Source organism: Ostrinia nubilalis, chromosome 14 (assembly GCF_963855985.1).
Source record: "Ostrinia nubilalis chromosome 14, ilOstNubi1.1, whole genome shotgun sequence".
In the NCBI taxonomy this organism is placed as follows: Eukaryota; Metazoa; Arthropoda; class Insecta; order Lepidoptera; family Crambidae; genus Ostrinia; species Ostrinia nubilalis.
In genome coordinates, this window is record NC_087101.1 from 792,348 (window position 1) to 805,150 (window position 12,803).

Consider the following 12,803-nt stretch of genomic DNA (forward strand, 5'->3'; position numbering starts at 1 on the left):
CGTGGGTCATCTATATCAGATTCCAATGAGAATTGAGAACCAACTGTCTTTTTGACAGATGATTGCACGGATTATGAATGGGTTTTCGTAGTTGTTGTAGTAAAATCCGAATAATTCGATAAACCGATTAAAGTAGAATATATTAGCATAGTGTACAGTGTATAATCCGTGTGTTGAGAAAAGGTTCTAGTAGAGAAATGGTAATTGCAGTTTTCAAACATCTGTAATGGGTGTTTGAGGTTATGTCAGTCGTCCTTGTGAATCTTGATTGAATTCTATGATTATTTTTCAATTTCAGCATTCATGTCGACAATTGATTTACAGCCCTGCGAGATGGAAATGTGTTCTACCAGTTAATCTCAAGCCAACAGTTCTTTCTCTTAAATCTGATCAGGTAAAAATAATCTACCAATATCAATGAAATTATGACTGTTTTGTTGAAATATTTTATAATTCATGTTAATTCCCATAGCTAGTGGTCTCTCTTGTCTCGTTATTTCACACATTTTTACTTTAAACTGTTAAACAATTTTGTTTCATTCATAAAATTTTAATTTGTGATACCTACTGTCTTTTTGGACTTTGTAATACCTACACATCTCATTAAAATAATATTACTTATTTATAACTAAATTCTTACTTAACCCATTAACGCCCATAGTGAAACCACGATATATTTTCATAATATTTTTTATTATTGCTACTGAATGGATTACAAGTAATCTATAAACACAAAAAAATATTAAAAAAAAATTAAAAACCTTGAAAAAATACCCTGTACACAGGTGTGTACACTGGGCGGATCAGGTGAGAAATTTCCCGAAGCAAGGTCGCTCTACGCAAAGCGTTTTCAGGCATTTAGAGCAACGCAACGCCCCTACTATGGCAAATAATACACCTAAGAGGGTTTACAATACGGTTATGCCCTCCATTGCTTGACTCTAAATATGATGTTGACGATGATGGCCGCGTCTTCGTTTTATTATTGGGTAAATACGATCTGGCAATAGATCGCCTAAAAGCCAATTGATCCAAGTACGTTGTGTTTTTGGTTTACACGGTAAGTACATATAAGCGCCATGCATTTGAGACCGCCATATCCACTAGTTTGGGTGATTTCATGAGCAGTAGAAAAAATGGGTGATATTTTTCTCCAAGTAGGATTTTCAGCAACTTCGTTACGAGCACGTTTTTGAGCCGGACCAAAGCTTGAAAGAGTTTCTTCATCGCTATTGACCCACTCCGGCTCTTCATCTGAAGGTTGGTCGCGTAATAGCTCGATAGAACCTGGTATATCTCAAAGTACCGAGGAAGTCAAATCATCTTATGCACCTTCTTCTTCATCACTAACAACAGCAGGATCAGGTGGTACGATGATCAATTTTAGCTCCGTATCGTCATCTTCAGCTGCCATAATGGATTCGATGGCTTCCTCTAGTTTTGAAACTCGTTTTGAGATGATAAACGTTATCTATGTGACATCTTCAATCATCAACCTGGTCTTGAAAAAAATGTTTTTCTTAGTATACATTCACCCACTGTACACAAGCGTGTACACCAACATTATTGAACAATTTTTGGTATGTTATATGTATATATTTATTATTTTTTTAGCTTATAATAATAATTTACAATGTAAACTTACCTTGAAACGTAGAATTGAATCAAATTATAGCTAAAATATATTATATCAGTATTATTTCACAACCGGCGCCAGTCACTTCGAAAAAAGGTCGGAAAAAAATGTTAATTAGACATTTATTTTTACACCACCCTCCAACTTTTTTATATTTCTTACCTTGTATCGACATCTAGATTAGGTTTTATCAAGTAATTTGACTTAACATTAGAAGTTGCGTTCAGAAATAAAGTTTAAAGAAGTGTACACACGTGTGTACAGAGGGCGTTAATGGGTTAATTTAGAGAATAGAGAAATACATTCTTTAAATATTATCTTCCTAGCAGTTCCACTATTTTGTATCTCGAAAATTAAAAATGGTTCTCTTATTCACTTCATATCTTAATTCAATTTTCAGATAACAGCACTAGAATGTCGGCATTACTCGGCTCGAAAAGGTTTCTTCTCATCCATCATCGAAAACATCAAAGAGGATATAGAAAAAAACAAAGAGATGAAAGAAAACATAAAAAAATTCAGAGAAGAGGCACAGAAACTTGAAAACTCTGAAGCCCTGCAGGTATTTAAACTATTCACACTTGCTATTTGTTTATATTCTGAGGTCATCATATGATTCATAGTTAAAATTTTTCATGAATAGGTACCTAAGTATTAAGTACTAAGTTTAGTACCTTTTCTATTGATGTTGTAGTTGTATATTGGGTATAACCTAACCTGTGTTTTTGTATGGAGTTTGACAGACTTGATGTTCGTTATAGTTGACGTAAGATGGCGCAACCCAGGATTAACATACGCTTAATGTTTTTACCTACTTTTAACATGCTAACAAGCTACTTATTTACTCTTTTAGGCTGCTAGACGGAAGTTTCATGCTGTTGAATCAGAAGCCTCCAAAGGCTCCGAGGTGTTGAAGGAGACCATCGAGGGCATCAAGGGCAAGATGGGCCACGTGCTGGAGGAAGCCAGCAAGACTGAGATTGCCAAGAAAGCAGGTTGATTGTCCAAATGTGTATGGTATTGTTGAGGCCCATGTTATGTAAAACCTCTTTTAGTTAAGATCTGAAAGTCTGGCCATCTGCAAAACTTAGTATTATTTTTTTGGTGTGGTAATTCTTAATATTAAGTTCAATTTTACTAGAGCAGCCAATAGCTTTTCTCTTTTTGCTTATTGCGCCCATGTACTCCATACTGCCCATGGGATTGATTTTAGAAAGATGTCTCAATTGGAAATGTTGAATTTCAGGCAAATTGTCAGAAGACTTATCCAAAACGGCAAAAGACGCGGCCGAGAGCATCGCCGACACGCGACACAAGATCGGCAGGACGTCCGCCTTCAAGACCATTTCACAGGTATACAAGGTTCACATATTAGTATTCTAGTCTAATCAGTCTAAAGTCCGGTCGCCGAGCACGTAGAATTTCGTCCAATGACCCCAAGCTACCCATCCTTATCGCTCGCACGTAATTATATTGCTATCGCGACTGTGCGACGTGGCCGCAGTGAGTGTGCGAGCATTGAACGAAATTCTACGTGCTCGGTGACCGGACTATAGCCCGTGCTATAGCTACAAACAAGAAATGTAATTTCTTGACATTTGTATTCAATTATTGATCATTGGATCCAAGATCTTGACATAGATCTGTTAACCAAATTATTATTACACCAATATGTTGCAAATGCATAAAATATAGGTCAATATTAATTTCACTGTGTTTTCTAGGCTACTGAAGTGGTGAAAAACGAGATGGCGCCGAGAGGATTGGAGGGACGGGTGTATACCTCGCCATTATCGTTAAGAAAACGGGTGGAGGTATGTACTTCTATGCTTTGAACTAATGCTAGGATCTATTTGTTTTTGTGGTGTGCTGTGCAGTGGAGGCCGCGTACCGAAAAATGCAGCGTGGACGTCCACCCACAAGGTGGACCGACGACATCATAAAGGCCATGGACGCAGGCTACCAACCGGGTAACATAGAAAGCATTGGGGGAGGCTCATGTTCAGCAGTGGACGTCCTATGGCTGAGATGATGATGATGATGGGTGATTGAAAGTGTTATTCACCACTAAATTTTAATCACCGAAAAAAAAAATTCTGGGTAATGAGTTATTGATACTGATCCCATTTGTGCAAAAAAAAAGAGTAAAATAAAGTGACTCAAAATATCCTCCTAAAATTGGTAATTTATTGACACACGCGTCGCTAGCACTATTTAAGTACGATAATGTAACACTTATTAAAACTAAAAATGGTCTAAGTTAGCTAAGTATGTAATAATAACACTGAAAGCGTGGTCGAGGCGTGAGCGAGACAGACAGATCGATGCAACGTGCGAGCGCGTACGACTACTCTAGCGAGCAGCGGAGTGACCCAGCTGTGACGCGTAAAATACGGACTAACGAAAATTTAATAAAAAAATTAACTTCATGAAAACCTTTTCTTTTGCTTTCAATATTCCACACGTTTCTACATAACCTGTTAAAATTTTTTCGGTGATAAAAATTTAGTGGTGTTTATAAGTCCGATTTTAACATAGTCGATTGTTGTAGGTGGCGTCGATGGAGCGGTCCTTCGAGGCAGACACTGAGACCACGGGCGTGGAGCTGCACCGAGACTCCAAGTTCTACCAGCAGTGGGAGGACTTCAAGAACAACAACCAGTACATCAACAAGGTAAGGACCAGCTGATGGTCATACTGTCTGATGCTGGAGACAAATGACAAAATCTTGAAACTACACTCAACATCAAATAAACCGCACCTTCCGCGACGCGAACTTTAAAGATTTCTTCTGACACAATCATGGTACCCCAACAATATTGGTGTTATTTAAAAGCCCAATAAATATCCTTTAAAAAAAATACATTTCATTTCTAAATAAATGATTAACATATACCATAAATGTGACTTGAAAATAGACCTCACTTTGGGCTTACCTCTGGGATCAATTAGACCAATTTTTATGGTTATAAAACCAAATAAAGATCTCACGTGTCCTCTTTAACAGATGAATAGCGATTAATCCCAACTTCACAGTTTTATAGTCATAAAAAATGGCTATAGCGTAACTACCTATTTTTTGAATAAGTGACTCTGGATCCTTGTAAAGACACATTTTTGGGGTAAAAACTTTTCCTTTAATGAAATGAAGTTTAGAACTAAGCTTTCAAATGGTACCAATGTTGGTGGGAAGTGGGGATGCATACGTTTGATAAGTGCTTGTCGCGGGAGGTGCGATTTATTTGATGCCGAGTGTAGTTGAAACAAAAATATGTACTTGATACATATCTTGCTATTTATTTATTTTATTTTTTTGTCGTACAGGTGCTCGATTGGAAAATAAAATACGAAGAATCGGACAACCCAGTGGTCAGAGCCTCGCGTTTCGTCACGGAAAAAGTCGGCAGTCTCTTCGGCAACATTTTCGAAAAGACCGAACTGTCCAAAACGCTCACCGAAATCTGCAAGATCGACCCTACCTTCACCCAGCAGAAGTTCCTAGAAGACTGCGCCAACGACATCATCCCGAACATTCTGGAAGCGATGGTCAGAGGGGATCTAGAGATTCTCAAAGACTGGTGCTACGAGGGAGTGTTCAATATCCTGGCGACGCCCATCAAGCAGTGCAAGCAACTCGGCTACCGTCTCGACTCGAAGATATTAGACATCGAGCAGATAGAGCTGGTCATGGGCAAGATGATGGACCAGGGCCCGGTGCTGGTCATAACATTCCAGTCGCAGCAGATCATGTGTGTGCGCGACGGCAAGAATAACGTCATCGAGGGCGACCCAGACAAGGTCATGCGGGTCAACTACGTGTGGGTGTTATGTCGCGACCCGCAGGAGCTCAACTCTAAGGCGGCCTGGCGCTTGCTGGAGCTCTCGGCCAACAGTGTGGAACAGTTGATCTAGTGCAGTGCCCATGTACATAGTAGCGTAATTCGTTGTTGACGATTAGAGCGTTTTCGTAGGCCTCCGGTGACCTTTTCGAAACATTCGCGTCTGTTGTTGTTCGGTTATCGTTAAATATGCGGCCGTCGCCTTTCGAAGTCAAATACGTAGCTCGGTTTTAGTAAACGTCGACGTTGTTTCTGTTAATTACGTTTTCTGAAGCCGAGCGAACACACATTTCGAAACGTGCCCGGCTCCAAATATGAATGATTCGCGTATATTTATTAATGTGACGAATAAATAAAAGATCTACTTTCTGTTTTAGTGGAAGTCAAACACATTTTAGTTGCAATCGGATTACTCTGTGTAATTTATACTTGTTCAGGAATTTGTATTTTTAGTTTTGAAACTCACTGAACTCTGAATGTTTTTAGCCGAGGGCTCAAATAGATTGGCCTTGTTGTTTACCAATGAAATGTTACATAGCTTGCCTAAGAAATTATAATACATTCTAGGGCTCTGTGAGTTTTTTTACGTTTTGAGTTATAGTTTGTTTATTTTTTAACTGTATTAGTTTATTTTATAATGGTTTATATTTGTACTATAAACGGATTTACTTAATTTTTACGGACATACGAATTTTGAATCGTATTTTCTGAGCAATATACACAGGAGTATTGTTTTGCCTGTAAAATAGCAATGAAAGTGTAATTTAATATTTGTTCAGTATGGTTGTTTGTTGATTAGCATAACAGACAAGGAATGTATTTATTTAACAAAAGATCGCCTACCTATTAAAATGTACAGAAATTCAATAATATCTTTTATTTTTCTCCATTATTTATTATGCATCCTCAATCTCAATTTGTGATATTTTAGCATAATGGATAAACTACTTCGATTAAATTATATCTAGGGATGTGCTTTATATTTTTTGTTATTCAAAAATATTAAAAAGAAATCTTGACGTCATATGTTTTATACAGATGCACTTTATACAGGGTGTTAGGTAAATGGGTATATGAGCCGACACTAGCCCATGTTAACATGGGCATATAAATGGTATGGTGAAGTCAGAATATTGATATCTTCATTTTAATTATTTTAATTTTCATACAAATCGGATCTTATAAAATTTATTTTGTATGAAAATTAAAAAAAAATAAAATGATGATATCAAATTTCTGACTTCACCATACCATTTATATGCATATGTTAACATGGGCTAGTGTCGGCTCATATACCCATTTACCTAACACCCTGTATATTTTATTTTATTTTTATTTTATAATTTTGCATTATCTTAGAAAAATAAAAGACAAATTGATAAAACATTTGTTTATTAGAGGCACATTCAAAAAGACGGAGCACGCCTTCATACATAAATTATTTACATTGTTACTACGAGTGCTTCTACATACCGCATACGACGAATGGTGACTAGGTTACAACAAACCGCGCGAACTAAGGAATGTGTCTCGAGCTACACTATCTCGTAAATAAACTGAAGTGTCGCTTATGAAAAATGCAGAACAATAAGATTCTAGGTAGAAAACATATTTGAGAAGATAAAATTAAAAGTAGTAGTATGCACAAGTTAAAAAAATGCATTTCACTGCAATGTTGCAATAATTTCCGCCATTTTTCATAAACCACTACAAAAACTTAAAATAAAAATAATCCTACTTTGTAAAACTTGATCTAAATGGCTTAAAACAATTAAAATAGAGTGCTCAATAATATTATTATGCTTATAAATATTAAAATTACGCTTACCAAGCTCAATCACATAATTAACAATATTCGCAGTGTTGCAAGTGTAAAAATCACCCAAATGTTAGTTCGGTGTTGCCAGCTACGCTAATAAAATGTGAATAAAGTTACAAATCGACGGATCATCGCACTTATCGTAAGCTTAACTTAATCTAGCCCTTTCTCACAACCCTACGCAAAAATTGATTCTATACAAATAAAATATAATTCAGATAACTGATCGATTTTATCCTTGAATGCAAATAAATATAGCAAATTAATAAACGATGTATTTCAATTGTAACTTTCATTATGTATCGCTTTCGTATTGGTTTCACATCAGAGATTATTGTTCTGTATTCCTAATTAATTCAAAGATCGTTCTATAAAAATTCGTGACGCAAAAGTTGTACTTTTGCTCGTTAATAATTGTACTTTTACTTAGTAATACAATTAGAAGTAGCAACGATACAAAAGTTCGATAATTTCAGATACATTTTGTTTAAAACACGATTATAAAAATTGTTAGGCTCAATTATTTTTGTAACCTATCAATAATGTGCACAAATATAAGTGCAGTTATAAAAGTTAATATGATTATAAACAAAAAGTCAATATAGGTAAGAATATTGTACTTTGTATTTGTAATTGAACGAAAATGCTGGAATACTTTATTCGATTTCAAGTTATCTTCGTGTTTTATCAAAAAGATGCTACACGGTTGCACGTTTTCTTTACACTTTAGTTAGGCATGGTTCCACCAGCGGAGCTACTCACTATAATGTTCATGATTTTTCGCATGGATAACCTGTTTCTCGTTCTCATCATTCAACTTAAGTTGATTTAGTTTAGAACGTGTATGGAAACGAAGGCAGTATAAAAAGTCCGTATTACAAAACGAAACTCAAAACTAGATGATATCTCAACCACAGACTGAAGTCTGATAAGTTTAATTTCAATATTTTGACCAATTACATTCGTAACGTCTAATCCTGATATTGATTCGAGTTTTGACCTTCGTTTTCTAAGGCCCAGAACAGACGGTGAAACGCAAATGCAACGAAACTGCAACTGCTAGTTACTTTTGAGTTGCATCTAAGTTTCTGCCATAGCGTCCGTTGAGAGACCACACACGACGCGACCAGTTTGAAACTTTCAGTTTCAGTTTCATTCATCAGAATCATCACAAAGTTGCAGTTGCGTTTCACCGTCTGTTATGGGCCTAATACGGACTTAAAACAGACAAGACAAGAAACTGTAGTTTTTTGTTTTTGTTTCGTTCTCGCCATCAACTGCTGGTGTTTACACGTGAGCTCCAGATTCTATTTTTCGCCTAATCGACGAGCCACTGCATCAAGGCCGTGTCTAGTCCTCCAGCGGTCAACAGCCTGGAGTCATCGGGCAGGAACCTGGCCGCGGTGACGTGCGAGCTGTGGCCTCCGTACGCGTGCGACAGCGAGGCCTAATACGGACTTAAAACAGACAAGACAAGAAACTTTAATTTTTGTTTCGTTCGCAATCAACTGCTGGTGTTTACACCTGAGTTGCAGATTCCATTTTTCCAGTTAATCGACGAGCCACTGCACGAGTGCAGTGTTTCTAATACGGACTTAAAACAGACAAGACAAGAAACTGTAGTTTTTGTTTTTGTTTCGTTCTCGCCATCAACTGCTGGTTACACGTGAGCTCCAGATTCTATTTTCCAGTTAATCGACGAGCCACTGCACGAGTGCAGTGTTTCTAATACGGACTTAAAACAGACAAGACAAGAAACTTTAATTTTTGTTCCGTTCGCCATCAACTGCTGGTGTTTACACGTGAGCTCCAGATTCTATTTTTCGCCTAATCGACGAGCCACTGCATCAGGGCCGTGTCTAGTCCTCCAGCGGTCAGCAGCCTGGAGTCATCGGGTAAGAACCTGGCCGCGGTGACGTGCGAGCTGTGGCCCCCGTAGGCGTGCGACAGGGAGGCCTAATACGGACTTAAAACAGACAAGACAAGAAACTGTAGTTTTTTGTTTTTGTATCGTTCTCGCCATCAACTGCTGGTGTTTACACGTGAGCTCCAGATTCTATTTCTCGCCTAATCGACGAGCCACTGCATTAAGGCCGTATCTAGTCCTCCAGCGGTCAGCAGCCTGGAGTCATCGGGCAGGAACCTGGCAGCGGGAAACTTTAATTTTTGTTTCGTTCGCAATCAACTGCTGGTGTTTACACGTGAGTTGCAGATTCCATTTTTCGCCTAATCGACGAGCCATTGCATGAGTGCAGTGTTTCTAATACGGACTTAAAACAGACAAGACAAGAAACTTTAAATTTTTGTTTCGTTCGCAATCAACTGCTGGTGTTTACACGTGAGTTGCCGATTCCATTTATCCAGTTAATCGACGAGCCACTGCATGAGTGCAGTGTTTCTAATACGGACTTAAAACAGACAGGACAAGAAACTGTAGTTTTTGTTTTTGTTTTGTTCGCCATCTGGTGTTTACACGTGAGCTCCAAATTCTATTTCCCAGTTAATCGACGAGCCACTGCATCAAGGCCGTATCTAGTCCTCCAGCGGTCAGCAGCCTGGAGTCATCGGGCAGGAACCTGGCAGCGGTGACGTGCGAGCTGTGGCCTCCGTAGGCGTGCGACAGGGATGCCTAATACGGACTTAAAACAGACAAGATAAGAAACTGTAGTTTTTGTTTTTGTATCGTTCTCGCCATCAACTGCTGGTGTTTACACGTGAGTTGCAAATTCGAATATTTTTCGCCTAATCGACGAGCCACTGCATGAGTGCAGTGTTTCTAATACGGCCTTAAAACAGACAAGACAAGAAACTTTCATTTTTGTTCCGTTCGCCATCAACTGCTGGTGTTTACACGTGAGCTCCAGATTCTATTTTTCGCCTAATCGACGAGCCACAGCACGAGTGCAGTGTTTCTAATACGGACATAAAACAGACAAGACAAGAAACTTTAATTTTTGTTTCGTTCGCCATCAACTGCTGGTGTTTACACGTGAGCTCCAGATTCTATTTTTCGCCTAATCGACGAGCCACTGCATCAAGGCCGTGTCTAGTCCTCCAGCGGTCAGCAGCCTGGAGTCATCGGGTAAGAACCTGGCCGCGGGAAACTTTAATTTTTGTTCCGTACGCCATCAACTGCTGGTGTTTACACGTGAGTTGCAGATTCCATTTTTCCAGTTAATCGACGAGCCACTGCATGAGTGCAGTGTTTCTAATACGGACTTAAAACAGACAAGACAAGAAACTGTAGTTTTTTGTTTTTGTTTCGTTCTCGCCATCAACTGCTGGTGTTTACACGTGAGCTCCAGATTCTATTTTTCGCCTAATCGACGAGCCACTGCACGAGAGTGGTGTTTCTAATACGGACTTAAAAAAGATAAGACAAGAAACTTTAATTTTTGTTTCGTTCGCCATCAACTGCTGGTGTTTACACGTGAGCTCCAGATTCAATTTTTCGCCTAATCGACGAGCCACTGCACGAGAGCGGTGTTTCTAATACGGACTTAAAACAGACAAGACAAGAAACTTTAATTTTTGTTTCGTTCGCCATCAACTGCTGGTGTTTACACGTGAGCTCCAGATTCTATTTTTCGCCTAATCGACGAGCCACTGCATCAAGGCCGTGTCTAGTCCTCCAGCGGTCAGCAGCCTGGAGTCATCGGGTAAGAACCTGGCCGCGGGAAACTTTAATTTTTGTTCCGTACGCCATCAACTGCTGGTGTTTACACGTGAGTTGCAGATTCCATTTTTCCAGTTAATCGACGAGCCACTGCATGAGTGCAGTGTTTCTAATACGGACTTAAAACAGACAAGACAAGAAACTGTAGTTTTTTGTTTTTGTTTCGTTCTCGCCATCAACTGCTGGTGTTTACACGTGAGCTCCAGATTCTATTTTTCGCCTAATCGACGAGCCACTGCACGAGAGTGGTGTTTCTAATACGGACTTAAAAAAGATAAGACAAGAAACTTTAATTTTTGTTTCGTTCGCCATCAACTGCTGGTGTTTACACGTGAGCTCCAGATTCTATTTTTCGCCTAATCGACGAGCCACTGCATCAGGGCCGTGTCTAGTCCTCCAGCGGTCAGCAGCCTGGAGTCATCGGGTAAGAACCTGGCCGCGGTGACGTGCGAGCTGTGGCCTCCGTACGCGTGCGAGAGAGACCGCGGCTGCGGCGCGGGGTAGGCGAACAGTTTCACTTTGCCGAAGTCGTCGCCGGTCGCTGCTAGGCGGCCGTCGTGCGACCTGAAAATACGATGTGAATAAGGGGGCGTCCATAAATTACGTGAGACGTTTAGGGGGGGGGAGGGGGTCAAGAAAAACCTCACTAAATCTCACGTAGGGGAGAGGGGGGGTCTCGACAAATATCACGTAATTTTTTCAGCAAGAAAAAGGGTCAAATTGCGAGAAAACTGGGTTTTTTAAATTAAAAAAATAAATATATTTTTTAAGATGATAATGATAAATTATTCAATTTTTTATTTTAAACCGTCTAAACAATAAAGAAATTAGAAGAAACAGTTTTTATTTCTAATATTGAATCCTAATCGAAGCACAGATTTACATTTACATTGCAAATATTTTATGTATAGCCTGACCAGGAACATAAAAACCCTCGCCATGTTGCGGAAAACTAATGGTACTAATTTCTTTTAATGGCAACAGTAACTGAAAACTTCATTGACATGTCACCTTGCATGTCAGTCTATTGCTGTCAAAGTGTAAACAAACTTTATTTTAAATGTACGCAACTGATTTTGTGAATTAAATTGCTAAAATCTTTTTATAGTCGTGAAAGAAAAGTGGTTCACAATGTGTTAAAGTATTTGACGAAGAGAAATACTAAGGGTTCGGACAATATTTTCATTGAATAATGTTTCCGACAAAGGTTGTCAAATTGACTGACATGTGTATCGTATAGTACAGTCCACTATAAAAATTAGCTGTGGTTTGTTTCAACTACCTATTTTAAAATTTTTTGTCACTTTCTAAGTGTTGAATTTTATGGAATTGGGAAAGAAGTACCGAGTCTGAAGCGTTCATGAGCAGACATTGCAGTTGAATATTCAAGTTCTGAATTTGATTATTGATGAATAATAAAATAAATCCTACTAGCTCGATTGATGGTTTCATTTAATTTATTTAAACCAGGTTACCTATAATAATATGTTTTCGTTAATTCATGAAAATATTAAATTAACCCGTAATCCTGAATCCTGATACATAAAGTTAGCCTATTAATTTAACACTGGTACGACTGTACTCAGTGTTGCACTATCAAATGCAATTGACGCGCCACTATGCCAGGGTTTTTATGTTCCTGGTCAGGCTATATTTTAAGAAATCTCACGTGAGATTGTGGCGAGGGGGAGGGGGTCTGGAAAAATGTCACCAAATCTCACAAAGGGTGGCGGGGGGTTGAAAAATTGCCAAAATTGTCTCACGTAATTAATGGACGCCCCCTAAAGTACAAACCTAATAGTACTGTACAGCCGTACTGAGACCAAATACCTA

General features: G+C 38.7%; 2 protein-coding genes across 2 annotated transcripts in view; one reads left to right on the forward strand and one right to left on the reverse strand.

The window, feature by feature from the left end:
• The first annotated feature begins 49 nt into the window (after positions 1-49).
• Positions 50-6,345, forward strand: LOC135077958 (mitochondrial import inner membrane translocase subunit TIM44). The gene is made up of 8 exons (XM_063972498.1): positions 50-200; positions 299-394; positions 2,037-2,198; positions 2,490-2,631; positions 2,883-2,989; positions 3,361-3,450; positions 4,188-4,310; positions 4,961-6,345. The coding sequence occupies exons 1-8, from the start codon at positions 198-200 to the stop codon at positions 5,546-5,548; spliced, it is 1,311 nt and encodes a 436-aa protein (XP_063828568.1). The 5' UTR covers positions 50-197; the 3' UTR covers positions 5,549-6,345.
• Positions 6,346-6,850: 505 nt separating this feature from the next.
• Positions 6,851-12,803, reverse strand: part of LOC135077971 (echinoderm microtubule-associated protein-like 2) — a 30,647-nt gene continuing 24,694 nt past the window's right edge. Inside the window, exon 15 of the mRNA XM_063972510.1 lies at positions 6,851-11,534. Within this exon, the coding sequence (XP_063828580.1) occupies positions 11,327-11,534 (208 nt within the window). The 3' untranslated portion in view covers positions 6,851-11,326. The remainder of the gene's footprint in view (positions 11,535-12,803) is intronic.

What these genes read in the sequence shown, in the direction of transcription:
- LOC135077958 (XM_063972498.1), top strand. An exon ending in CGTTAAGAAAACGGGTGGAG is followed by an intron (nt 3,451 to 4,187) that starts GTATGTACTTCT and finishes CGATTGTTGTAG; the next exon opens with GTGGCGTCGATGGAGCGGTC. An exon ending in ACAACCAGTACATCAACAAG is followed by an intron (nt 4,311 to 4,960) that starts GTAAGGACCAGC and finishes TTTGTCGTACAG; the next exon opens with GTGCTCGATTGGAAAATAAA.